Below are 27288 nucleotides of genomic sequence, written 5' to 3' on the forward strand. Positions count from 1 at the left end.
AACTCCTGTAGGTACTGTGATTGCACTGTCATCAGACCAACGTGTTAATTAGATAGAAAACATGGGTTTAAGTCAAGCCTTTTATTAATTGTTTGCTTTTAATGCTTACTGCATATTCTTTGAGTAACATGAAGTACATTTGACAGGGTTTTGATATACAGCCTACGAAACCTCAACTTTAAAATGTATTAAATTCATCATAACCATAGACTGTCGAGCATAACATTTTGTATATGTCAAAACATGGGTTTATTTAATCAAAACACATGTAGACTTACTGTAATAATATCTTAATTATGTACCCTCAAGGAGAATGTTTCACTACTTGCTGTGATGATTGCGCCTATTTCCTGACTGGGACATTTCCTACTGTCTTGAACGCAGCGCCGCTATGTTCACTCCTGCAGTGTCCCGCTGTAGGACAGTCTGTGTGAACTCGGGAGGGGAAGCGCTGTTAAAACTCCCAGGATTTACACTCTGCCATTTTGAGGAAAACCGGCCGACATCAAGAGTACAGACAAACAGACGCGTCCAGGTCATGGCCTGAATACGAGAAAAAACGCTGTGAAATGTGAGTATTTCACTCTTCTGGTCGCACTCGGGTTTGTTTTTGAGAGAGCTGAGATAGTTCACGTCCGCGAGAAACGACTTAAAAAACGCTTTTGGTTTTACTCTTCGTGAGCTCTGTGTGTTGTCAGCTCAGCGTTTGGTGTGCTCAGAAAGTACTGTGCAAACTAAACAAGTGAGTGACAACTTTACCCAGGTTTTGCGTCCACACAAAGGCGCAGGAGTGATCCCAGAAGTGGGCCTCTGTGTGCGGCCTGCCTGTGTTGTGGGTGACAGCATGCTGGTACTGTTTTCTTTCTCCAGCCAGAGTTGTTATGGGCGACTAGAAACATGTCGTTTACCGGCGACTCGTGGGTCTGTCTGGCATTTAACTGACCCCACGCTGCAGAAAGTGTGTGGTAAACAGAGGTGGAAGAAGTACTCGGATGTGTTACTTAAGTAAAAGTAGTGCATTCAAAATCTAATTTGAGTAAAAGTACAAAAGTGTCGGCATCAAAATATAGGCTACTTAAAGTACCAAAAGTACTCCTTATGCGTAAAAGCCCATTTCAGAATCCTATATATTGAGTTACTGGGTTACTATTATGATTATCCATGTGTTTTTATCACAACTGGTCAATGTAGCTCTAGCTAATTTGAATAACTTTACATATATCTTAACCTATAAGTATATCTCAAAGTATATTTAATAACTGATTTAGATTACTTAATTTATAATCTAAACTTAAAAAGTAACCAAATCTGTCAAATAAATGTAGTTGAGTAAAAAGTACAATATTGGCTTCTAAAAAGTAGTGGAGTAGAAGTATAAAGTAGCAACAACTGAAAATACTCAGGTAAAATACAAGTACCTGAACATTGTACTTAAGTACAGTAGCCTACTTGAGTAAATGTACTTTGTTACTATCCAAACAAAAGTGCAACAATGTTTCAACTATGAGGAAACAATTGTTTTCCACAAGTAGATGACAATAATGCAAACACGTATTGTTGGCCCTTTGCTGAGATTTCTATTTGCTATCTATGATCGGTAAACACAACTTTGTTGGTTAGTTGTTTCATTTGAATATGTCTCTAAAGGTATACAGTGTAATTCCATAGCCTTTGTTACCTTGCGTAACATTAATAGTTAGTGTAAAAATAAAAAGTAGAGAGGAGAAAGTAACGTTTAAAGCAATATCTATCTAGGCCACTAGCAAAGTGTGCTAACATCTAAAAACTAAAAGCTGCCAGACCGAGTAAGACTGTGTACTGTATTTAATCGAACAGTTTTGTATTTTATTGATTTAATTAGATATTATCTTTAAATGAGCTTTTACCTCTTTCAAAGTTTTGCTTTAAAAATGCTCTAAAATGTTTTTCAAAGTGATTCACTATACTGAATGAGTAAACTGCTTGCAGTGTAATAGTGGAAATGCTGTTTTAGTGTTTCAGCTGACACGTCTCTCATTCATTCCCGTTTATTTTTTCCATTCATGCTTTTTTTGCACTGGAAATAATATATCTCAAATAACACGGATGTATTCACTGTGCTTATTAGGTGTGAGGAGACACCCAAACTTTCTCTTCTGCTTTGTTTCACTTTGCAGACAGCTCCAATTGTTGCCACTGTAAATAGGTCATCACATTTCAGCTTTACACTAGATCACATAGTCATTGTGGTCACACCGGTAGTACTCTCCCATCAAATGAAAACGGATAGTGTCTTATTTTTTCTGTGTACAGACCTTTCTAAGGAAAAATATCTACTCTAAAGTGTGAACGCACAGGAGCTATCCAGGGGATCCAACAGGAACTCATCTCAACCAGGAAGCATCTGTCTTCCATGTTAAAGTTCAAATATATTTTTTTATCTCTGCAGTTTTATTCTTAAACCACAAGAGTTTCCTTTCAGTCATCATTTGTCAGGCGACTGTTTCTGCTTTCTGTCATTGAGGGAATTTTTTCTGTCACAGCAAATAATACAGGAAATACAGCAGATAATACCAACATAACAAAAACCCTGTGAAATTGACTTTAATGTTGAAGTAGATGCTCATTACAAACACTGCAATTCATCTTAGTTTGAATTCCAAGATGTATCATTATTTTTCTAACATCCCTGTTGGTTAGTATCTGCTTATGACTGCTGTTCCTCTTTTTGGATTGACATGTCTGTGTGATTGTGATACATGGTCACATTATTCCAGACACATGATAATCACATGTTAAATAACTTTGGCGTTTGTTAGTTTCACTTGTTTTTGGATCCGTTTGGAGTTTCATATCAAAGTGCTGACGGGCCTCTTTTAAAGCTGATGAAAGCATCTTTTCGTAACATATTGTGACTCAGCTTTACTCAATAATTATAATTTAAAACTTACTGTAAGTAGTTGTGTATGGGGTGTTCAGTTTTGTGCCTACCCCAGCAAGTCATGATGTCATTCATGTAAGTATAGTAATAATCAGGTATTATAAACCAGAGATAATGCATGTGATTAGCGTAGTTTTTGTCTTAATTGCAATGATGCTATTTGATGGAGAGCAAGCCTCAACAGTATTTGTAAAATAGACAAAAATGGACCCTCATTAGAAAGGGTTTGCATTATATAGGAGTGTGAAATTGTGAGATTTCCTCATCTCCCAAGACTTGGGATGATAATAAAAACCGGTGTAAGTATATTATATATATATATATATATATATATATAATAGTTTGACAGAATGGTTTTATTTATATTTGTAATAAACCTAATGACTGTAGTAAGCCTATCTTAATCCCCAGGCTCCTTCGTTGTCACTGGTTTGTTTGGCAGTCATGAACAGCCAGAGACAAACCAATATTTATGGTGCATTTTTTTAAATTTGATAAAAATGAAATTAAGATAATATTTGTTGTCAGTTCACATGGACAGAGCAGGCTGGTATTTCCTGTGTGCAAAGCCTCTTGTCCCCAAGGAATGTGTGGAATGTAGTCTTTTGTCCTCTGTAGATTTAGCAGCGTTTCATTTCTGGACCGCCTGCTGTAGAACCCAGGAAGACTGGAAATGAGTTTGAAAGTCTATCAGTAACCTCTGCAGAAAACTCATCCTCCTCCTTGAACCAAAGCTGACTGATTCTCTAAATCGCAGAGGCGGGGTTGAACTCAATGAATGTCTGCGTGGCATTGCAAACACCCTCTCATTAGATAGATGTCCTCAAGTGTTTGACTGAAGACTTGTCAATCCTCTACCCTGAATCGAGCAGCTCTCATTTCCCTGTTTATTTATAGCGAAAGGAAACTTGCCACTGGATGTCTCCTTTATGCAACTCATGGCTGTGATCTTGAAGGGAGGAGGAAGGCTGTAATTGAGGCTTTCTTTTTTTTTTTCTCCACGATTTTTATGGGGAGATGAGGCTTCAACATTATGAAAGCAGCTTCTCTGTGGCCTGCGAGCCTGATGTTTGTGAGAGCCGAGCTGCCAGCACATCAAACAACACACTGTGATTGATTGAGATTATATAAAGATTACAACATGTTTACTCTCTGCCCATTGGCTAATAAGCCTGAATACCCTTGTTCTTTAGCAATATTTCCACAACATTTAATACCTAAATTGAAATATGTTCTGTAGATCTAACATCAGCGAGGATAAAACATTCATGGCGCCTTATCCTTTTAACCAGCTTTCCAGAGCGTCATGCTGCTGATGGTTCTCACAGTTGAATGCATGCTGGGTAATGAGGCAGGATCTTTGCCGCCATTGCTAACTTTTCTCGCACGCATTAAGAGAAGGCTTGCAATGAAATATTTAAACTCAGCTCATTTTAGAGCCCGGTGTTTCTAAAAGAAAAACGTTTTAGCTCATCAATTAACAATACAAAACCTTTTGAACTTTCAAAACCTTTCTATTTTGAAAGCGGGAACATTTCCTTGTCTATGCATTTACATTTCCTTCTCTTCTCCAGTAGAGAACACATTACCTTTATGTGCTGCAATACTTTGAGAAACCTAGTGTCAATTTGTCAGAATTCTGGATGCAAATTAATTTCACCTGTTGAGTATATTTGGTTTACATCAATAATTACCTGCACAAAAGACTTATCTTTGCTTTCCTAGGTTTGATTGAGAGAGTATATTTCGCAATGTGTTGTTTAGAATTACAATAAGAATCATATAACTGTTTCATTGGCCTCGCCCATGAATCAAGATAATAATACCAGTACTCCACTTTTTCAAGCAGTATAAACTCTGCAAAGAATAAAGTCCACTGAGTGATGTCCGCTGATAAACATGCTGATGTTTAGCAGGTAGTGTTAAAATGTTCATTGGCAAGACTCCCTGCAGGTAGATCAGGGTTACCTGAAGAAGGTGAAAGGCCTGAAACATTGTTTAATAAAGTTTATTGCAAGTTACTTTAACTAAGGAAGCAAAAGATGTTCATGAAAATCAATAGGTTTTGTAACACACAATCCGAACGTACCATCTAGAATAACACTAAGTAAAGAATAATGTCTTGTTTGCCCTGACCAGGGATCAATGTATAATCGTGAATACCCCTCGCTTAGTTCAAAAAACGTTTAAATAAAGTTATTGCCTGTAGAATAAGGCTACAGTGCTACATCTTTTTCTGTATTGTTTGCAAAAATGATCCAAGTAAAGAAATGGGAAAAATGTATCAGCTGTCATTATGTTGAAATTCTAACAAATGCTTTGGTTGATTCTGTTGTGTCCGTGAACTTACGAGACGATTCAGTTAATAAATGTTTGTATAAAAGATTCTCAAAAAGCTTGAAAATCAACGAAAGCTGTAATCTGCCGTGTCAATTGAAGAAAATCTCCTGCCACCTCTCTGACACCATTGCGGAGTGCTTGCTTCAGCTTTAACATTAAAAGAGCCGTGGTTAATTGAGGTGTTAACATATGTACACACGTTCCAGGTTTTCAAGGTCGGTCTCTCATTACTTCTTAATGGAGTACCTTAAGGACATATGTTTTATTGATATCCCCAGGAGCTCTTTCTCTCTCTCTTTCTGCCAACAAGATAAATTCACTTGCTCAAGCTTTCTTATGAGGACGGATGTGTTACCCCAGGAATATTTTGAGAGTTAACCTTTTAAAAATGACTTTTAAGACTAAACATTTTTAATTTCTTAATTCCTATTTGTTTTTTCTTGCAGAGGAGAAGGCCTCAGGGGGACATTCATCCCAACAAAGGAGGAATTGTTGATTTGAACAGGTCATCAGTCCTCTACAGCCATGTGTTCCACAAATCACTCAAACTGGGTCACATTTGAAGATGACACCACACCACTCTCATCCCCTCAGAAGCCCCAACAGTCACCGGAGCATTTCAAAGCAGCATTACCACGTCCCAATGGTTTGAAATTAGTTCTTCCTCCAATCAGAGACACTTCCTGGAGCTTCAATAGTTCTCTCGAATCCCCTCAAAGCCACTCAAGTCTTAGTGGAAGTTCCTGTGTACCATATAACACGCCTTTTTGCACTCCCGTGAGTGGGGTTCCTAGCGGTGCCTCCCCATTTCACTCCAACACGTGGGAAAAGAACGACTTTTTTCGCAGTCTCTCGAGTACATCTACCATCTCTGCTCCCTCTCCTGCGCCAGAGGCCTTGCACCAAACCTCAGACGGACCAAACCCCTTCCCTTCTTTCCAGGGAAACTCAGGACACTATAACCCCTTCTGGGATGGATCTAGACACAGTGCAGATGTCGACAGCTCCTCCTCAGACTCAGAATCTGAATCCCAGAGCAGCCTACCACGTTTCTTCATTCGGACCAAAGACGGCAGTGAGCCTCCACGTGACCATCTCCAAAACTCTCTCCCCTACGTTTGCCACAAACTGGAAGGCCTAAAAGCAACGGAAGCAGAGACGGAAAATGGTGGCGGGAGACGGCTAAGATGCAAAAGTGAGGTGTTAAGCGAGGATTCATCTCAGTTTGTTCCCCGGGGGCTATTTCGTAGCAAAAAGCGAGACGGCTGGTCTGTCTTGCTCCGGATTCCGGAGAAAAAGAACCGCATGTCCTCGCGACAGTGGGGGCCGATCTACCTCCGCCTGTTGCCGGGAGGCGTGCTGCAGATGTTCTACGAGAAAGGGCTGGAGAAGCCGTTCAAGGAGTTCCAGCTTCTCCCCCAATGCAGGCTCTCGGATCTTAAACTGGAAAGCTACGGCGAGCCCCGCAAAGTCCTCTCTGTCAAAGTGGAACATTACTCGTACACAGAAAAGAAACGGTACCACCCCAAGCTGGAGGTTAGCCATGAGGCGGAGGCAGAAGAGCTGCTGAAGTTTGGCTCCACAGCCCACGAAGACATGGAGGACCTGGTCGTCTCCATGGAGGAGGAAATCTTTAAGTTGTGTTTGCACCACCAGCATAGGCGGCACTACGAGGAGCAGGAGCTGTCGCTGCAGATCACCGATCATATCTGGGTACAACTAGATAAGTTTGGCGAAGTCATCGAGCGGACAGCCTTCACCCAGATTCACTGTCTCTCTTTCCTCAACGGACTAGGGGATTGTTTTCTTGCCCTGAACGATCTCGGCCTGCTGCGCTTTGACTCCAGCTACGGGTCAGAGGAGGACGGCGAAGTCTGGATGGAGATCGCAGATAGCCATTTCCACAAATGTGTGAATGAGACAGAGTTTCAAAGGTCCCGGCTGGTAAAGTTTGCACCTCCCGAGGCCTGCAGGGTGGAGCTGATGCGGTACAAGACGGAGATCCTGGATTGCACAGAAATTCCCTTCTCGGTCAAGGCCGTTGTCACAGTTCAAGGCGCCTACGTGGAGCTCCAGGCCTTTCTTAACATGACACCCACCTTCCCCTCCTTGGGGAGTGTGTCTGACACAAACCCTCTGTGTGAGAATGTAGTGATCCGTGTGCCGGTGCCAGGCGAATGGGTCAAAGTCACGCAGACAGTGGCCTTGTTGCGGCAGAGGTCGCTGAAGGCCCGCATGAACAGAAATGCCTGCTTGGGTGCTGTCGGCGCTGCAGATTCTCAGCCTGTCATGCAGGTGACAATCGGCACAGTCAAGTATGAGAATGTATATTCAGCCGTCGTGTGGAGGATCGACCGACTGCCAGCAAAGAATACGGGTAACACATTCCTGAGAGATACAAATGTAGCCATCCATATTTTCTCATTAGCTCGTTAGCCTTGCCTCCTCGTGCATTTGTACAGTATGTTTTCCGCTTGTTGGTGTGACACTCTAACTACAAGTGACCTTTGTTTCCCCTCTGCAGCAGTGGATCATCCCCATTCATTTTCCTGCAAGCTAGAGCTGGGATCTGATCAGGAGATCCCGAGTGACTGGTACCCTTTTGTCACGATGGAATGTGAAATTATGGGCGCAGTTGTGTCTGGAACCAGGGTGAAGTCGCTGGGCACTGCCAACGACATCCAGCCGCAGAAAAATGTGACCAGTTGGACGCGCTATCATTGTCAGGTAATCAGTGTTATTTTATCATGCTTAATGTTACCTTAATTTTTATATAGAAAACTGTTTATTGATGTTCAACTTACCTCATTGTCTCTTTTTAGGTGGAGGTCGAGAAGAAATTGATTGAAACCGAGTCACAGAAGCAATCCGGGTGTATGACACAATGAATATCAAAGACTCTCTGAAGACGATGTTATCCCTTTGCTCTAAGATATTTGCCCAATGGTGAAAAAGGGATGACAACAAAATGATCAAAAGTAACGGTGATGAGGGACTTTCTGCTTATATCCGGTGTCAAATTCATATAAATACACATAGCCTGCTAGTATTGCTGATGGAGCTTAACCGATTATGTATCCTTTAACTGAGACTGAATTAGTCTAGACCTAATAATGAATTTAAGATGGTCCTTTTGCATAGCACTTTACATTTAATAGTTTTATTAACTGTATGACCACAGTTTATATGAGTACTGTATATAAGCTTGCATTTGCATCATCTGCACTGCTCTCCAGAATGATTGGCAGCCTTATTAGATGCAATGGGCTGCATGAGATAAATAACTTAAGTAATCAGCAATATTCACTGAATTTGAGAAAAGGTATGAATCAGCAGGTGTTTAAAATCAGCCCTTTTTGTTTGGCAATGCTTAAAGTTCACGTACCTTCAAACTACTTCATTCTGGTATGAATCCTCCACATTTTTCTTATTTGTGTCATTGGCATTCTTTTTTTTTTGCAGGCAATATGTACTCCTTGCTTCGCCTTAAGATTCAGAACAAATTTGACATTTGAAAAAGGACAATAGTGTTGTAATTATAGTTGGACAATTGCATTGGTTCGAAGGGGGGTCACATTATGCTGAGCCCTGCAGATCAGCACTTGTGTAAAGGGACTTAATCACAATTATTAGCAATTTAGTTGAACTCACTCAGGCCCAATGCCAATTGGCAGCCATGCTCAGCAGTAAAACTATAATTAAAGCTACATTAGACAAGCACAGCATTATATAATTATTCTCACAAGTGCACACGCCTAAGAGTTAAACAAATTATTTCATATTTGAAGGGTAATTGTCTTGCTTTTGCAAAATACAGACAAAGTGCATTTACAAAGTGAAACAGCGGTTTGTTTTTAACTAACCTACATTTACTGTGCACAAATGTGTTGACAAAGATACAACTCATTACTTGTGTTGCTTACCTCAGGCTGATCGTTGACTATATACTAAGGTTGTATTCTGGAGGAATGTATTTTATTTAAACAAATCAAATCTTTATTATGTAATCTTTCTGCCTCTGGGTTGTGAGTAGGCTGGATACAAAAGAATAGTGAAGCTTCAGAGTGAGCTAACAGGCCTTCAGTGATGACTTTTCTGTATGAGGTACCTGGCTTAAGCTGGATGTTATGTACATCAAGAGTAAACATTTTTGATTAAAGCTGAATGACTCATGATATTTCTTGACAGATGTTCAGAAACTAACTTTGAGTTTATTACTGGTTAAAGTACTTGTTCAACGTGTTGCCACAGGATAACTGCACATGCATGTGACGCCACAATAATATGGCAATTATTAATTTTAAAAGGAGCTAAATAATTATAAATGAAACGCACACCTCAGCGAGTGTCAGAACAGCAAATTAACGTATTTTAATCACACTTTTGTTGAGAGCCTGAGAGACCCAGCAGTGTGTTGGCAGGCTGCTGTTCAATAAATGACATGTGATTTTCAGTAAAATTATTTTGCTGCCAATCCTCCATGCTGCTGTGTGATTAACTTTATTTGATCAACTTCCCCGGGAACCCGTGGTGATGAGTCACTATCCTGTTGATTTAATGATTTTATGTGTTTTTAAGATCTTCGGGTATTCATACTTGTTTTTTTTACTTATGGAATGTATACCTATAATTGAAAGATGCCTTTAAATGCATCAAAAACAGTATTGACTCTAAAGATGGGTTAAACAGTTGCACTCAATTCATCTAAATGGTTTAACAAAACATGTAGGAACAAATCCTTCACAATAAAAAACATTTCTGGATTCTCAACACAAAAATGTTAGATATTTCCACTAGTTGTTAGTTCTGGTTCTTCACAATAGGGGGCAGTGTTTCGAACAGTACATCGGCCATTGTAAGTTCTATTAAAACACATTTTTAAATACCTGATTTCAATGAAGTTAGTATGGCCAAATAAAATGGACATAACATAAATCATATTATATTAGTTATATGTGGGAATAAAGAGTAAGGAGTGCCTCAGCTGCTTTCAGTCCCAGCACTCTCCTCATCAGATGAGTCAACCTGTGAGTTAAAAGAGTGGCAGCATTACCAAACAGATGCTGCTTCAAACACCGAGTTCAAAATGAAGCGTCTTGTGAAATCTTTTTTAACTCCTGGTGTTTGTTCTTGGTATCAGACATTTCACTCAGCCCTGCACGCAGTGAAACATGATTCTATTGAGGGTAACTTAAAAACTAAAATATTGAAAGGTTCTGTTTGAGTATCGAAATCCACATGTTTCATTTGAGCTTCTGACAACTAAACCACTGCAGCAGCCATATTCGGTATATGAATGTTTTTGTGGTCCCAGTTGGTTCTGGATGAATGTAAAGTGGCCTACTGCTATTCACTATTCCCCCACCATATCTAAAGGAGAGCTTGAAAAAGATGTAAACATTTAAAAAAGTAATACAAATAATAATTAAATTGAGTTATAATTAGTACATTAGGCTATAGCCTACTATAAAAAAGTATTCTAAAAGTCATTATTAGGCTGCTTTGAGACCAACTAAACAAACATGGCGGTCATTGCACCAATCACAATTCTCGGTGGAGCTTGATTATTATCACCTGTGTTAACTTGACGTCAAGTTGGTGCGAGCAAAACAATGTGACTGTATCACCGTTAGCTTTGTGTATTATGTTGCCAAAGTCCACTGTCGACGGCTAGAAGGTATTTTTGCCCTGAATCATGCTGAACAACAACACAGGCCCAGTGGTAAGCAACGTTTTTTAAGTTAGTTTTGCTATGAGCTAACTACTAGCAACACTGGTGTGTGTGGCCTGTAGGCTATCTGTATGTACATTGAGTAGCATAATAAAAGCGCTCCAGACAGCACCATTACTATTCAATATAGGCTATTTCTGAGCCTCAAGGTAAAGCTCAGTGGAGGCAAATCAATCATGTACTAAGGCCATTTCCATTTTTATAAAATCTATCAATTAGTTCACATGGCTTTCTATGTAGCACACTTGCCAAACGTCAATAATTCACTTGAATTATTGACGTTTTTGGAATTTTGTATATTGCTTATCAAAACATACACAAATCACAAGCAGCTCACAGCTTCTGACTTGCAGTTTCTGAAAATAACTGCAGGCCAAACTCTACTTGTCCATAATTGATGATGTGATTGAGAGTATGCGGGAGCTCTTTTTGGATGAAGGGCTTGAAGACCGCGTCCTGGATGATTTAAGACATGTGAGTTTCATTCATAACCATATTTATCTCTAAAAATAGATATTATTCTCATCTTGACTCAAGCTGTCAGTTCCAGTAAAGTTAGTCCATCTAGCGAGGAAGTTGACAGCATAGCAGGAAGTCAGACTGCTGTTTTTTCTTGCTGTGCAGCTTTGGGAGGCAAAGATGATGCAGTCAAAAGCAATGGAAGACTTCAGGAAAAATAATACCAACTCATCCAACTTTGTGCTGCAGCTCCCTGCCAGCTACAGTCGGACAGATCAAGAACTCACAGGTAACACAGCAGGCTACTGCCATGAACTGCTTCATGCTTGCTTGATATTTGCATCACCTGCTCTGCTCTCTGCTCTTTTCTCTCAGCCTCAGTTATGATCCCTGCGAGTCACAATATCCACAGTTTCCCAATGAAGGCAAGTGTCATCAAGCTTTCCAGGACATCACCTCCATGTCCTCATGTAGCTCTTGAAGTCAGGGGCACATACAAAAGCAAAACATAACCATACTTAGTTAAATGTAAAAAGCAACTGATATTCGTTTTTGTCAATGTAATCATCACTTAATACAACATTTTGGAGTTTAAACAGTTCAGATGCATTGTTTGAAAACAATGTGATTTAAATTGGAATTGTACATTTCACAATTCAAGATGAAGAATCAACATTTGAACACCTGGGCTACCTGGGATACTTCTTCCTCTCTTGTTAAAAAGTAAATAAAAACAATGAAATATTTGACAAATTGTGTGATTGTTTACATTTAGGCTTGATTTGGTTGCCGGTAACTTTAATTGAAAAATAAATTCTGTTAACTTAAATTTATAATAGATTTGATTTCATTTAAAATCAGATACTCACTTATGGAATTGGACCAACTTGAGTACATATTTGAAAACCTGAATTTTCTACCTGTAATTATGAACCCTAAAAACACTTTTGAAATTATATTGTGAAATGACCTGAAAAATAGATTTAGTCGTTTTGAACATCATTCATGAAATGAGACAAAGGGAAAACTGTTAAACTTATTTAAGCACCATCAGACACTATTACAGTGTTAATGTAAAACATTACCTTTTTAATATGATTGATTATGTTTTTTTCATTTCAGACCATCTCTGAGACAATTGCTACTTTCTCTCTTCCTGCGGGGTTATCGTACCCTGTGCAGATACCAGCTGGAGTCACTCTTCAAACCGCCTCTGGTACACAACAAATGTACCTGTTATTGGCCTAAATATGTTTTATTTTTTTGTACTAATTTCAGATATTTTTATCCCTTTTTGTGTCACTGAGGTCAACTTTACAAGGTCAACGTTCCTGTTGTGGTCACTCAGGCTCCAGCAGGTCAGCCTCTTATATCCCGAACCACACAGCGAGTGTTTGTGGGGAGGGAAGTTCCTGCCCCCCAGTCATCTGCTGTCCCACCAAAAGCCACTCGGCCTCAGGAGGGGGATCCACCCTCTGTTCCAGCTTCTTCTCTTCAACTGCCTCCACATCCACAGGTTGATATCCCCCCTTGTCAGGAGAAGAGTGTCCCCCAGCCACCTCAAGTTCCTGCTGCTGAGCCATCGCAGCTTCAAGGGGCCCGCTCTCCAGAGCCAGACATCAACCTGGAAGAAAATGAGCAGAGTCCACAACGCGAACCTGTGAACCTCAGTATGAACGCCTCACCCTGCAGTCAGTTATTAGAGCAGATCAGCAGCGAGGAGGCTTTGACTCAGACGGCACAGTTTAAGAGCCGAGACATTGATGACATCCTGAAAGAAGTGATTGAGGAGGAGAGAGAGAAGGCAGAAAGGGCGAGGAACCTAGCGCCTGCTAAGAATGACAACCAGCCTGATCCTGTTCTTGGGGTAATTTGAAACGAATATACACTCAGTACACGGAGCCAGCACCTGGTTAGCTTAGCTTAGCATAAAGCCTGGATTCAGGAGGAAATTACTACTCTAGGTCTGTCCAAAGGAAACATCATTTGTCCTCCAGCATTCTTAAAGCTCACTAATTAACAATAATTATGAATTTATTGGTATTTCTTGGATTGGAATTCTAGGCTTGATGCTAAGCTACAGGGCTGTTGATCTCAAAGCGTATAATGTATTTCTGTTGGACTATTTTTTTTAAGGGGAAACTTAACCACTTTTACAAAGTTGAGGTTTGTACTTAAAAAAAGAAAATATGGACGTTTACCAGGTATAGAGGGTATAATAAATGACAGTGAACTGCATCGTAGGAAGTGTAGGATCCAGCATTTTCGAAGCATGAGCATACTAGGGACGGAGGTTAAGACCAATCGGCCTCTGCTGCATTGGTTTCGAACGTACTGTTTTTAACTTAATGAGTTTCCTAACTTTATTGAAGATCAATACTAAATAGTTGAGGTTGCCCTTTAATACATCTAAAATAAATGTTTCAATTAATGATAAAGGGAGCACTTATGTACTGTATCAAGACGTTTTGACTAAATCAACATTAATGGCATTACATTTCTACTGCTGTAAAACAGATTGCTGTTAACTCAAGCCAGTTCAGGTGTCAAATCTTGAATTATTCAAATAAATTACAATCTCATGGCATAACAGTTTACTTATTTTTTCTCGCAATTCCTGCTAAGCTGGACCTGGACTTCAACTACAATGAGCTGTCGGACATCGTTCAGCTGGATGGTCCTGCGGGGAACTCGGACATGGAGGAGGAAGAGGGAGGTCCCATGGAAGAGAACGACTTTCTGGGTATAATCAACGCAGAGGCCATTAAGGCCCTGCAGGAGGGGGAAGGAAGCAGCGACGGAAACAGCATCTCCTCCAACAGCGACAGCGAGGGAGCAGATCTCGCCGAAGCAGTTGAAGAGGTTAGTGAGATTAAGCTGGATGTACATGTTATCATGATTCTTTTTTCCCACTGTATAAGAAACAGATGGTCTGTGGCTATTTAATTTGTATTTCCTATCAATTAGGATCCTTTGAACTCAGGCGATGATGTGCACGAGCAGGACATCCCAGATCTCTTTGACACTGACAATGTAATCGTCTGCCAGTATGACAAAGTAGGAACAATTCGTCCCTACATTGGCCATCATTTGCCTCTCAACAAACCCAAGGCATGATTACTGACTTAATGTGTTCTCTCTATTGCAGATCCATCGCAGCAAGAACCGCTGGAAGTTTCATTTGAAAGACGGAGTGATGTGTTACAAAGGCAGGGACTACGTGTTCTCTAAAGCTGTCGGAGAGGCCGAGTGGTGATGAGCATCAGCACTCTTGAACGCATCAGATGATCATGTAGAGCGACGGGGAAACTGATTCAAAAGGGAGAAATAATCAGTGAATTTAGACCTCTTGGTGGTGTCATTTGGCTCGCAGAGAAGGCAGTTAAACACCTCTGTGTGAAATCACTGATACAGTACTTTAGTTTTTCATTATGTAATTATCAGAGCAATACCACAAGTAATTTAAAATGTAACAACCAATTACATACAGCGTTGCTTCTGGATCAAGTGTACTGAGACAAACGGCATGAATTTCTGTTGTTAAATATTTACCTGAAAATAATTTTCTTTATTAGTAGAGCAAAACATTATTTGACCTGGAATATCTTTTCTTCTGTCATGATCATGTTGCTTTGAAGGTACCTAATGTGCTGTTTGATTTGTAGTAATGCCTTGCCTTTAATCATGCTTCAAATACACAGAACTGCGCTGTTGTGCTGCATTCAATGAACCCTTTTCTTTCTGACAACCCTGAACAAAGCCTGTGTTGCCTTGTTACATTATTTACCTAATGAACTAAGTGTGTTTGTTTTCTTTTCACTATTGAACCAAACGGCTGCATGCAAATTCACTGGAACACGACACAGTTCATTTATAAAAGCCAGCATGGACACTAAAATCGATTTAATGTGCGACTGTTTTAGAAAAACACTCGACTAGCTTCTCACAGCTGGAACGAAAACATAAAGGCTTGTGTGACAGCTCCAGTAATAACTAAAAGTGAGTCTTTCATTCTTTGGTGTAGGCCTTTTTCTTTCTTTAACATTTTATATTTCAGCAGTGGTGACGGGAAGAACCCAAACAGAAGTTTCTAAGATGCTGAGTATTTTTTTTTTAAATGAGAAAACCCATTGTAAAAGACGGTTAGCATAAGTAACTTGCCACACTTAAAATTTCCAAAATGTCTCGTGAAAATCGAGGACATTTTAACAGCATTTTTAATTCTGGTGGACACAGAGGGTGTTTCTCAATGTCGAGGAGGCTTGCTTGGTAGCACATGTCTTCCGAGTCACTTGCTTCAGAAGCGAGGCAAGAATCCTTCCTAGCCTCTGAAAACCAAGAATTGTGGAACAGGCTAACAGGCTAACAGGCTAACGGGTGTGTCGGTGTGTGTCATATGGGAGGCCCCGCCTTAAATGGAGCGCGATTTCCGCCAAAGATTTGGAAATTGGTCCGTGCGCAAAGCATTGTGGGGATTTTAAGACCGCGGAGTCTACACATGTGCAGCCTTGAAATGTCTCGCTACGAAGGATCTGGAGCAGCTTTACTCGACATTGAGAAACACGGGTGTTTCTCAATCGCGAGTAAAACTGCTGCAGAGCCACTATTTCAAACATACTACGTCATCGAGTGCCGCCGAAGTACTGTTCCAATCTCCAGCATACTTGGAAATCTACCGAGCCCGGCGTACTTTGTTTGGAGAAATTTCGAGGCTGCACATGTGTAGACTCCGCGGTCTTAAAATCCCCACAATGCTTTGCGCACGGACCAATTTCCCCAAATCTGTGGCGGAAAATGTAAGGCGGGGCCTCTCGTATGACGCACACCTGCACACTTGCTAGCCTGTTCCACTCTTTGTTTTCCGAATGCCAGGAAGTATTCTTGCCTCGCTTCTGAAGCAAGATGCTCAGAAGACTTGTGCTACCAAGCAAGCGTACTCGACATTGAGAAACACCCTCAGAGTCTTGGCTGATGTGACATGCTGCAGTCTTAAAGTCCAAATGTCTCCTGAGTACATCAACACAACAAGAGATGGCACTAAAACTCATCTGTAGCAAGCAAAATACTTTAATTTTATCACATTTACCTCATAATATTAAAACAAAAAACTCGACCTTTATAAGGATTAAAACATCAATGAAAACTCATCCTTAGAACTTTGTCTCTTACACAAAAGCTGTTTTTACAGTTTTCGGATCATTATAACAATAACAATCCATGATTTAGGACACCTTTGCAAACAAACTGGCCCGTTTTTGTCCCCCATTCCTGTTTGGTCCATCTGCTTCTTTGTACCTCCTCACATGTGCAGAAAAGGAGGCAGCAGCACCTGAAATTCTCACTTTGTAAATGAACAGAGATCAAATCTGATCTGATGCCTTCCATGTGCAAGACAGAGAATCTCTTCACCCTGACCTTAAATGCTGCATTTTTAGGAGCAGATGCTGCCTTCATAATACAATACAATCATAATACAATTCTCAGTGTTGATCATGTGGCCCCTTTGTTTAGAAAGCAATCCTTCATCTTGATGTGAAAAGCATAGAAGCTCAGTGAGTTAGTTTTAGTTTTGGGTGTTTTTTGACTGCAGTGGGGATGTGAAGCCAGAGTCTGCGACCTGAACCAGTCAGCGTCAGAGCTGTAGCAGCCGCAGCGACTCAGCAGCAGGCCCACGTCCTTCCTGATCGCCCGTGTGAAGAGGGTGTACAAGAAAGGGTTGCAGAGGGAGTTGATGGGATAAAACAGGATGAGCAGAATCTTTGAGTGGGACACGGTTATCAGGGGCATCTTCAGGGCAGCAGAAATGGCGAAGAAGGAGATCGGGGCCATGCAAAGAAAGTCTGTGAAAATTAGCACAGCCATGCGCTTGGCAATTCTGGTGTCTCCAAGACGGGTAGAGTGCTCCGGATTGCGAACACTCAGATATATGCATATGTAACAGTAGCAGACCAACAGGAAAGCAGCAACATTGAGAAGGAGCACGGCCACAACGTAGATCTGAGAGGCCAGCGAGTCGATGTCCATGGGCAGACAGATGCTCACTTTGCTGTAACTGCTGACCCCCACAAGAGGGAGCAGGGCCACCAGCAGAGAGAAGACCCAGCCTGCCCCCATTAAGGCCGCCACATGGTGCATCCGTAGCCTCTTGTTGACATGCATGGCATTGGTGATGGTGTGCCAGCGTTCAAGGCTAATCACTGTCAGTGTGTATACTGATAGCTCGCTGGAGAACACCGTTAAAAACCCTGCTGTTCCACACCCGGGCCCGGTCTGCCAGTCAGTCGCATGGTTGTAGTACTCGTGGCGGGAGATGATGTCCATGAAGGCAATGAGCATCAGGTAGAGCCCCATGCACATGTCGGCGAAGGCCAGGTTACACATGAGGAACCTGGAGACGGTTAGCTTGTGTTTGCTGATGAGCAGCATAGCCAGAACAGCCAGGTTACCGGTCACAGCGAACACCGTGATGATACAGGTGAGACAGCGCAGGAGGGGGAAGCCCAGCAGGTCCTCGCAGGGGTTAAAGGCATCCGGCATTGGAGTGCACTTGACGAAGGGGCTGTTGACACACTCAAATTCCAGGTCAGGATACTGAAAGGTGATGTCATAGATAAAATCCATGCCATCTTCGGTAGGCTCTCTGAAGAATACAGATATGTAAAAAATGACAGAAACATTGATTTAACAAAATGACCTGCGTAAGTGAAAGTAGTACAATTAAGAGAGGAGTCAGATAAGTTTTGTCTTTTATTATACTATTGTTTTCTAAATAGATTACTCGAATGTTTTAAGGTGAGCCAACGTTAGATCAATTATGTCAGTTTTAAGAAACAATAGAGGTGGATGTTTATTTTCGGGGACTCAAAGTTCATCTTTATCCAGAGAGTTAATTGTTTTTAGTATAATTATTAGAAGTTAAAATGAAAAGTGTCAGATGAAGTGACAGCTCTTGGTTAAAATATTGAGATGTGATTATTATTAAGTAAACAGGCTTTGTTATTTATTTTTTTCGCCAAGTATTTTCCCAATTACAATTGCTTATCCATTGGTTCAATGTGGGTGCTATGTTAGAATATCAATCTATTAGGTTTAAACTGTCAAATCATCTATGCACTTTTAAGGCCATTGAAAATTAATGGTATGGTCCCGGGAAAAAGTATCCATAATGTAAGGCTTTGTCGTAATCTTAAACTTGAACTTTAAAATGCACCCCCCCCCCCCAACACCAATTATTGTAGTACAGTCTCTTAATGGACAGTGAAGTCACTTACTTTTCAGTTGTGCTGAGATCACACAACTTTGAGAAGTTCTTTAAGGCACTTTCCCTTTAAATAAAAAAGAGGAAAATGTTAGACCACAGAAAATGCCAGTAATCTCAACTGCTGTTCCAACTACTGATGGTCAGTATTCACAGGACAGAGCTTTTGTTCTTTGTGCAGATTGGATGGATTTGTATATCTCTGGGAGCAGTGGTGGGTTACCTTTGTTTCCGCCGCCATGTGTGGAAGGCGCAGCAGTGGCTGGAGTACGTGAGTTCAGCGTTCAGCAGCTCGGCCAGGCTCTCCGGGGGGGGGAGGGTCTTCAGAGCAAAGGCAGAGCTGGCGTTCAGATACCTCACCTGCCCCAATCCTTTTCGGGGGAGGGACCTCAGAGGTGTGAAGGAAACATCCCTGCATCAAACACAGAAAATATAAACATTAATTTCAGTGGAGATACTTTGACTGTTAGAGGGTTACAAAGTCTTTCCAACAGGAACAGCCATTAGTGTTTTGTTTATAATTATATAAAGCTATCTCAGGCTTTTTTCTGCTGAATCTCTACTGACAGTGGCAGAAAACCCCTAATTAAAGGTTTTCATTTTCAACAAGCCATCAAGGTCTTTTTACAAGAGGTGCTAATTCACAAAGAAAATCATCGCAGAATAAAGGTTGTAATTACTGACACGGACTGAACACATTTTAGAAAAACAACACTTAGGATCTACTTCGCTCCCTCACGTAATTGTTTTTCTTATATTCATTGAATATGAAAATACCCGGATGGTGCTCTTTAGGCCCAGGACGAGTAAAAGGAAGACCTTTAGCTTTTCCTGCATGGCCGTTATAACCACAAACACTTCTGTAATTCATAACTAAGATAAAAGGAAATGTGATATCTGAAACACAAGGTTACTGCTATTGGCTGCAGTTGTGTAATATATACCTGGCTGCTAAATCCTAAGAACTGTTACAGGATTTGTATTTTGAAAAGTATGTAACTTTTTTTTTTTATTATATTTTTATTATATCATAACTTAGTACTTTTTTTTTAACATATGTAACATTAAGCTGTCTGTGGCTCTTTCCTGCTGTAACGATGCACATTTCCCCTCTGTGGGACTAATAAAGGTATTCTGATTCTGATTCTGATTCTGACTTGCAATCAGAGACCTTGCGAGCTGCATGTGCATCAGGCCGGGATATTTGTTCACTAATCAGTATTCAGCAGTGCTTCTCGCCTTGTTGGTTGTTTACACAGACAGGCTGTCACCGCCCTAATGTTTAAACAATAAATTATAAACATTGTTATGAATATTAATCATGCTTCACTGGCCCAGTTCAAATATGGTAACCTTAATGCTGTTGATTCAAACATCAACAGATAGAGAATGTAGGTCTGTCCTCTCTGGTATTTAACTTTGCCACAATCATACATTTCTGATTTTGTGTTTTGACCTCTTGTCTATAACCTTTTAGGAACTGGTACATCTTCAACTGGGATCTACAGTTCACAGAATATATATTTTACTCATACACAACATTCATTTACCAGACATAGTTTGTAGTTACTTTGGAGTTACTTATTTCACATTTAATCATACATTCAGTGTACAACATGAAATGCTTTTTCATAGATTAAACTGCCCAGCTGCTTAATATTAGCTTTGTGTTAATAGGCCACAACGTCAAAATCCCACATTAAAGGTGGGGTAGGTAATTCACTTCAGAAACACTTTTTGTTATATTCCATAGAATGCTCTTAACATCCCGATAGCAATGAATATATTAAATGCTTTGACAATAAATATATAAAAAAATGTCATCTGTGGAAGCCGTGGCGCTGTAAAAAGCACGACCTACCTGCCTGTCAGCCTTCCATCTCGTGCACAAACTTATCTCATGCCCTCATTGGTCATGTGCGCGTTCGTATGTGTTGGAGGAGGGGCTCTGTAAGGAAGTCTGAAGGAAGGGGCAGATATCTTTCGGCTGCGTAGTTTCATATTCTAGCGCACTCGAGCTGGTTTCTCCATTCTTACCTACCCTACCTTTAACACTATTTTCCACTTGTATTTAACATTAAAATGCTCTAAAACACTTGTGTTAAATGATAATAGAAATCATGATGCCTTTAAGCAAGTTTTGGTAACATTTTGAATGCAAGTCATTTATATGTTTTAGTTCAATCTCAATAAATGTCTCATAGCTGCTGACTCTCTCTGTTTGGTAGGTGTACGGTGGTTTTGAAAAGCTTTTACTGAAAGCTGCTATTGGCTACAGTTGCAAACAAACACTACAAACAAAAGATCCCAAGAACACTTCTACCACCACTGATTTTTTAACCCTTAGATGCACGAGTGACTGGACCCTACACTCTTCCATAAGTGGGTCAAAAAGGACCCGTATTAGAATAATATGTGTTTTTATGCCATTTTAGTAATTTTGGTTAAGAGAAATCACTTGTATAATATTTTGTATTATATTTTGGTTCTCACTAGAAATATTTTATATTTAATCTTTCACTATTTATAATTTTAGACATTCTTTTTACATTTTATAAAGAAAACGTTTTGAACATATTGATGCAAAGATCTCCGCTATTCTGAGACCCTCACAGTATTCCAGTCCCTTTTCAAAACTCATCTCTTCTCCTCTTGACTACTCATGCCCACCCCCCATCAATCCATGCCGGTTGATCAAGTTTGATAGTCCTATACCCCCCACCCTAACCTTCCCTTATATTGTAAAGCGATGTTGAGTCCTTGAAAAGCCCTTTACAAATATAATGTATTATTATTATTATACTGACAGGTATCAGATCTTGCTGTGTAAAATAATCTTCCTGAGAGGTGTCACTTGTGATGTAGTCTGTGTGGTCTACAGTGAATGTATTCCTGACAGCAACAGGTGATAAGAATCAAAGGTTCCCATAGGATTCCATAGAAAATGCATGCGGGTCATTTTTGACCCACTTATGGAAGCTTGGGGTAGTAATACAAAAACTACAATTTCTTAAAATGTATACAATTTAAATTAAAAATTTGAATGGCATGATATCCAAAACATGTTTTTTGAGGAATAGCTGGAATATGAAATGATAACATTTTTTAATTACAAAGATACTTCAAGAAAACCACCTCACCGGGTCAAAAAATACCCACTTATGAATCTAAGGGTTAATGAAATTTTCCTTGATTTGAATGGTTTTACCAACTTAAATCTTTGTCACTTACAGATAACTTGGACCGGTGACTCCTTCAAAAGCATTTTCTTCAATGTCACTGAGATACATGTTGTCTCTTAAAATCCTACAAAAGACAAGAAAACAACAACTGTAACAAAAGTGACCTCAAGTCCAAACAATAGTTTAGCAGTTAACATGCAATATAAAAGAAAATCTAAGATGACACATTAATGGCCAACAATGGCCCTCAAACCATTTATCAACTATGTGTGTTCTTGGCTTGACACTGTGGAAGATGAGCATTATTTTTAGACTGCATGATGTCCGCACTGATCTCATCTGCATCTACTATCAGCAGTATGGGGCAGACCAAGAAAACAAGGGGGCATCCAATCTTTGTTTAGTCTTATATAACACTTGTTTACCGGTTCACTCAGCTTTTAATGATTCAAAAAAGAAGAGCCTTAGAGCTAAAGAGCATACTTATCACCAGCCTAATGTATCGGCATGTATTGTTGTTGTTATTTTAGCACGAGATTATCAAAATGCTTACAGGGTGTTGAGCTTGGTTCCGTTGAATGCATGAGATTTGATATCCTTGAAGCCGTTTCTAAACAGATTCCTGTGAGGGACACAATGTGATAAACTTGCTGTTAAAAGCACATATCCCCAATGTCAGACGACTGAGATGACATATGGAGACAAATTCTTGCCTTGAGCTCCAGTAATGGGGTAACAAAAGGTATGTGGCTCCTGTACTCACATGTCTACATATGCTTCTGAAATACCCTGGAACGAATTGGCAGGAATGAAGTCGATCCCCATGTTGTCTGCCATTTCTCTGCACACAGGAGAGAGAACATTCACTCAGGCTGTTTGCCTTAATTATCAGTTAGACAAAATGATGCACATTTGTTCAAACAAAGAGCCATTTGATGAACTGACACAGTCGGGTGGTATGTGGCATTGATAGATAAAAAGTATGAGCGGGCTCAGAATAAACTTGGAGTTAAAACATGGAGTTCTGCAACATGAAGGCAGATACTAAACCAATTTATAAAGCACGGTTTTTAAAGGTGATGACTTACAGGATGATAAACGATGCCAGGGAAGAGATAGTTGTGAAGTCTGGGAAGTGTGTCAGCCCTGTGTTAGATATGCTCCTGTGAAGCAGCAGAGAGAAGAAATCATGAGCAGATGAGGACAAATCTTGCTACAAGTGTCTGCTAAATGTCACAGGTTTTTTTATCAGTAAGAGGAATTTCCAGTTCAGATGTAACACATCATGTCCCTGTCTGCTCGTGATCTTTGACACGTGTTCTCATCCCCCCAGTTTATCTTGCAGTTTGTTTTCCTTAAATGTCCTTGTTTTTTATAATGGTATATGTTCTTCAACATTGTTGGATTACTAGATTTTAAATGTATTTTTGACTTGGACTGCATAAGTTATTTCATTTAAGGTCTATTCATTTAAGATTTCTACAGCTTTTACTCTAGTAGATCATCAGATTTTGCTGAATTACATCAACTCAGCGTGTGGTTGAAAATCCACACTACACTGCAGAGATGAAGAACATTTTGTTGACTGACCCACCTGCTGTTAGGTGGGTTTTAAATAGGAGAATAATAATACTATACATTTTTTTTTACTTACAAATATTCCAGCTTGGGCAGGTCAGTGAAGGCCCCTTTTTCAATAACCCTCAGACTGATGATATTCTGCAATGATCTGTGGGAATAAAAATGAGGAAGCGCATCAGTAATTACACTATAGCTGTCAGTGGCTGTCAACAAACAAACACAGCCCATTCATACACCAGCCGCTCTGAAAGTCAACGATTAAACACTCTTTATAATGAGAGACTAATCCTGTAAGGTAAATGCAATGCAAAACACGTACCAGCTGTTCAAATGAATAATTGCTTTCATCGTGCAGCTTGAATTTGACATGCGGCGGAAGGTAAAGTGTGGCTTACATTTGAATCAGGCTGTGGAGGGAGAGGAAGGCATGTCGCTGAATCTTTGTGATGCTGTCGCTCTGGGAGATCTCACTGTGGCACAAAGACATGGCTTCACATCAGTCAACAGATTAATAAGAGCCTGTGAACAAATAACTCCTGAAATGCCTCAGATCAACATGGATGCAAATATTAAAAGTGACACAAACTTCCCTTGCTTACTTTTCAATGCACCTCATTTGGAAATAGGACAGAGATGATTGATATTGGGACAGAAAGCCATGAGGGAAATGTTTAAATACCGCCAAAAACAGTTCTCACTTCTAGGGCACTACATGCACATGCTTCACCTCGTGTTTGGAAAAGCTCCAACATACATCAGAGATGCATCTGGGCCATGGAAGTGAAGATGTTTAAAAATGGAGGACTAAACAGAAATGGTCAACAAGCCTTCTATACTCGTCCTTGAACACTTTTGTTTTCTGATGGAGGCTGACTTCTCCTTCGAAGCCGCCCTCCACCTTCTTTTTGTAATCACCGTTTTCCCCCACTCTACTGTAATCAGCCGACACTTTTCTTAAGGTTAACATCACTCTGCCTCCATCTCAAATGAAAAAAACAAAACAAGAACGTGTCTCCATCTGTACTGTTTAATTTTTCACTTTCATGACCTCCTCTGATTGCATTATAGTGTCATAATTACCACACAGTTTTAAAAAAGCGTTTAAATCCAGATAAGGCCTTGATTTACAGTTTGTGTCACCACTGTCACACACATGTCAGTATACCTTGACACAGGTGTTAATGGCTGAAAAGACTAAGGTCATTATTGTTTAAACCCAAATGAGTTTTATCGCTTTAAACTAGACACAATATTTGAACATAATGAACACATTGTGGAAGTACTGTTAGAGTCTGAAGCTGATAAGACTTGTCCCTGAGGAGAAGAGCAAAGTCAAACACACTCAATACAAAGCAGCTGAAATGATTCCACCACGGGCTAACGCACGTTATCTGCTCATCAAACTGTTAGAGATATGATAATTAAAATACTGAAACCCATTCAGGATGCTGGCTTTAGGACTTTGTGTTTAGTAGCGACCTATCTTTAATTAAGATGAAAAGAGGTTATGCTTTTTTAGTTGCCGCCTTTTCAAGGGGAAAGATGTTCAAGTCAGCCGGTTTTGAAAAGTTGAAAGGATCACCCACAAAATGAACATTTGTATATCTAATACTCAGCCTGTTTACCTTTAATTTGTGAAGACAACATTGCTTTTCTGACATGCCTCCATCGTGAACAAAGAATACAAAAATTGAGATAAGTCTTGATGAATTAAAGTGAATGGAGGCTGTATCAAAACATCCATTTACAAATTACCACCCAACTCTTGCAGTATTCAAGTATCCAATTTGCATTCAGGCGTTTTCTCTCCAACCTTGGTATTTAAAACACAAAGGACCCGCATGCGCAAATAAGAGCCTGTTTACAAGTGTTTAAAATAGTATGTTTTGAGTGAAAACACATGTTTTCTGGATAAATGAGACTTGAATTGAACTGTAAGTAAAAGTAAAGTAAGTAAAGTTTATTTATGAAGCGCTTTTCACAGACAAAGTCACAAAGTGCTTGACAAAACAATAAAACATCATCATAGGAATCGTACAATGATAAACCACACAAGCCACGTGTTAAGAAGTCACAATAAAAACACAATAAAAACAAAATAAAAACATAGTATAAAATACAATAAAATCAAGCACACCGGTTACCCAAACGCCTGCCCAAACAGGAATGCCTTTAAATTAGTTTTAAAGGAGTCAACAGAGTCAGCAGACTCTTCAGTCTGCTGACGCAGACTCTTCAGTCTGCTGACGCAGAGCGTTCAATAGCTGAGGAGCCACGGCCTCGAACGCACGATCACCGCGGGTCTTAAGGTGGGTACGTGGGACAGACAGTAAATTGTGCATGTGTGGCTGATGTATAAGGATGAATTAGGTCAGCCACATATGCAGGAAAACTGCTGTGTGGAGTCCGAACAGTTGTCCCTCATTTACTGAAATTCATCAAGACTGTCTGTTTCTTGATTCTTTCTTCACCGTGCAAGAAGCCTATCTAGCTTATACTTCTACTTTTACAGGGATCAATCACGTTATATATTTTTGGAGGATAACTTGAATACATTTTAATCACATCTACAGTGATAAACCTTTTTTCTGACAACTGAACGTAAAAAATCACTTAAAAGCTGCTATTAGAGAATTAAGTGCACTACTTTTTGATAAAAACAGATTGAAAGTAATCTCCTGTAGAAGACGTGTGATGTAAGTACTGTATGTTAGGAAATAATGAATATTATTAAACAAGTGTTCACCTCACAAGAAAGGACACAACAATATTTAGGTCTTTTAAAGAAGCTTATTCACATAAACAGCAAAAGATAATGGCAAAAAAATACATTATACACACGTTCAACATTTGAAGACATTGTACCCGTTTCAAAGCCTCTGTTGTGAAGTGAACAAGTGAATGTGGCTTGTAGAAATATTTCTTACTTGTACGATTCAACACTTTATCAAGTAGTTTAGAATTGTTTTAAAATCCTTATGAATGCTTATGATTCTTGCTGTTCTGGAATCCTCAAGTTGCTTTGGATAAAAGCATCAGCAAATGAACTTAATTGTAATGACTAGCACCTTTAACTGTGTTGTATATGTAAATTGCATAATTGACCTGATCATTTCTTAACATTTAGCAAAAGCTGTAACTACTTATACTATGTATTGAAGCAACTGAAATATAAAAGGAAAAACAAGGAACTTACATTACTGTAATGTTTATCAGCTCCGTGAAAGCATGAGTGGGGACTTCTTTCATGGGCAGGTGGCTGAACCTTCTGTGAGATTCACAAGTAAAATTGTTAATTACACAATCAAGAATGGATATCCATGTTATCTTTCAAAATTACACTTATGATAAAATAATGTACAAGTTTACAAGAAAAACCTCATTAACAAGTCCTTCTATTAATAGCTCAGTGACAGTGAGGGAAATGCAAATGGTAAGTGACAAGCCAAACACAATAAGTCCTAAAAGAGAGAGTAAAAGTCACTGAAGTAGCACAGTGGCAGTGATGGGCTCAGTGGGAAGCACCAGACCCTTACAGGGGGATCACAGAGGTTTGTCTACTGTCACCGCTGAAGCTGGAGGGAGTTGGGCTACTTACAGTCGAGGCAGGGATACCGCCCGAGAGGCCAGCTGAGTGTCCCTGCTGCACCGCAGAGTGTCGGCCCTGCAGCGGCAGATGGCCGGACAGCTATAAGCCCAGCAGGAGCGCGCGGACAGGAGACCGGACAGCGCGAGCAGGAGCCAGACCGCCCGGGGAGCCATGCCTGACACTGGGCCACTCACTTCGGGTTTTAAAAAGTAAAGACAAAAACTCTAC

At 40.0% G+C, this 27288-nt stretch overlaps 2 protein-coding genes across 2 annotated transcripts; one reads left to right on the forward strand and one right to left on the reverse strand.

Moving 5' to 3' along the window:
- Positions 1-384: 384 nt before the first annotated feature.
- Positions 385-15342, forward strand: LOC117499744 (stonin-1). Its single transcript, XM_034152344.1, has 11 exons — positions 385-571; positions 5707-7637; positions 7785-7987; positions 11364-11465; positions 11616-11739; positions 11826-11875; positions 12573-12666; positions 12758-13317; positions 14076-14312; positions 14418-14507; positions 14599-15342. Exons 2-11 carry the CDS (start codon positions 5786-5788, stop codon positions 14704-14706), a joined length of 3420 nt encoding a protein of 1139 aa, XP_034008235.1. The 5' UTR covers positions 385-571; positions 5707-5785; the 3' UTR covers positions 14707-15342.
- Positions 15343-16754: 1412 nt separating this feature from the next.
- On the reverse strand, positions 16755-27242 carry lhcgr (luteinizing hormone/choriogonadotropin receptor). The gene is made up of 11 exons (XM_034152377.1): positions 27070-27242; positions 26668-26739; positions 23867-23941; positions 23545-23619; positions 22979-23053; positions 22654-22731; positions 22444-22512; positions 21940-22014; positions 18932-19120; positions 18722-18775; positions 16755-18090 (listed from the first exon to the last, which is right to left on the reverse strand). The coding sequence occupies exons 1-11, from the start codon at positions 27231-27233 to the stop codon at positions 16941-16943; spliced, it is 2076 nt and encodes a 691-aa protein (XP_034008268.1). The 5' UTR covers positions 27234-27242; the 3' UTR covers positions 16755-16940.
- Between the last annotated feature and the right edge of the window lie 46 nt (positions 27243-27288).

This window comes from Trematomus bernacchii, unplaced genomic scaffold (genome assembly GCF_902827165.1).
Source record: "Trematomus bernacchii unplaced genomic scaffold, fTreBer1.1, whole genome shotgun sequence".
Classification (NCBI taxonomy): Eukaryota; Metazoa; Chordata; class Actinopteri; order Perciformes; family Nototheniidae; genus Trematomus; species Trematomus bernacchii.

What these genes read in the sequence shown, in the direction of transcription:
- LOC117499744 (XM_034152344.1), top strand. Translation starts at nt 5,786, where the DNA reads ATGTGTTCCACAAATCACTCAAACTGGGTCACATTTGAAGATGACACC. An exon ending in CACTCTTCAAACCGCCTCTG is followed by an intron (nt 12,667 to 12,757) that starts GTACACAACAAA and finishes TGTGTCACTGAG; the next exon opens with GTCAACTTTACAAGGTCAAC. An exon ending in AGCCTGATCCTGTTCTTGGG is followed by an intron (nt 13,318 to 14,075) that starts GTAATTTGAAAC and finishes ATTCCTGCTAAG; the next exon opens with CTGGACCTGGACTTCAACTA.
- lhcgr (XM_034152377.1), bottom strand. Translation starts at nt 27,233, where the DNA reads ATGGCTCCCCGGGCGGTCTGGCTCCTGCTCGCGCTGTCCGGTCTCCTG. An exon ending in CTCCACAGCCTGATTCAAAT is followed by an intron (nt 23,620 to 23,866) that starts GTAAGCCACACT and finishes TTATTCCCACAG; the next exon opens with ATCATTGCAGAATATCATCA. An exon ending in GGAACCAAGCTCAACACCCT is followed by an intron (nt 22,015 to 22,443) that starts GTAAGCATTTTG and finishes TGTCTTTTGTAG; the next exon opens with GATTTTAAGAGACAACATGT.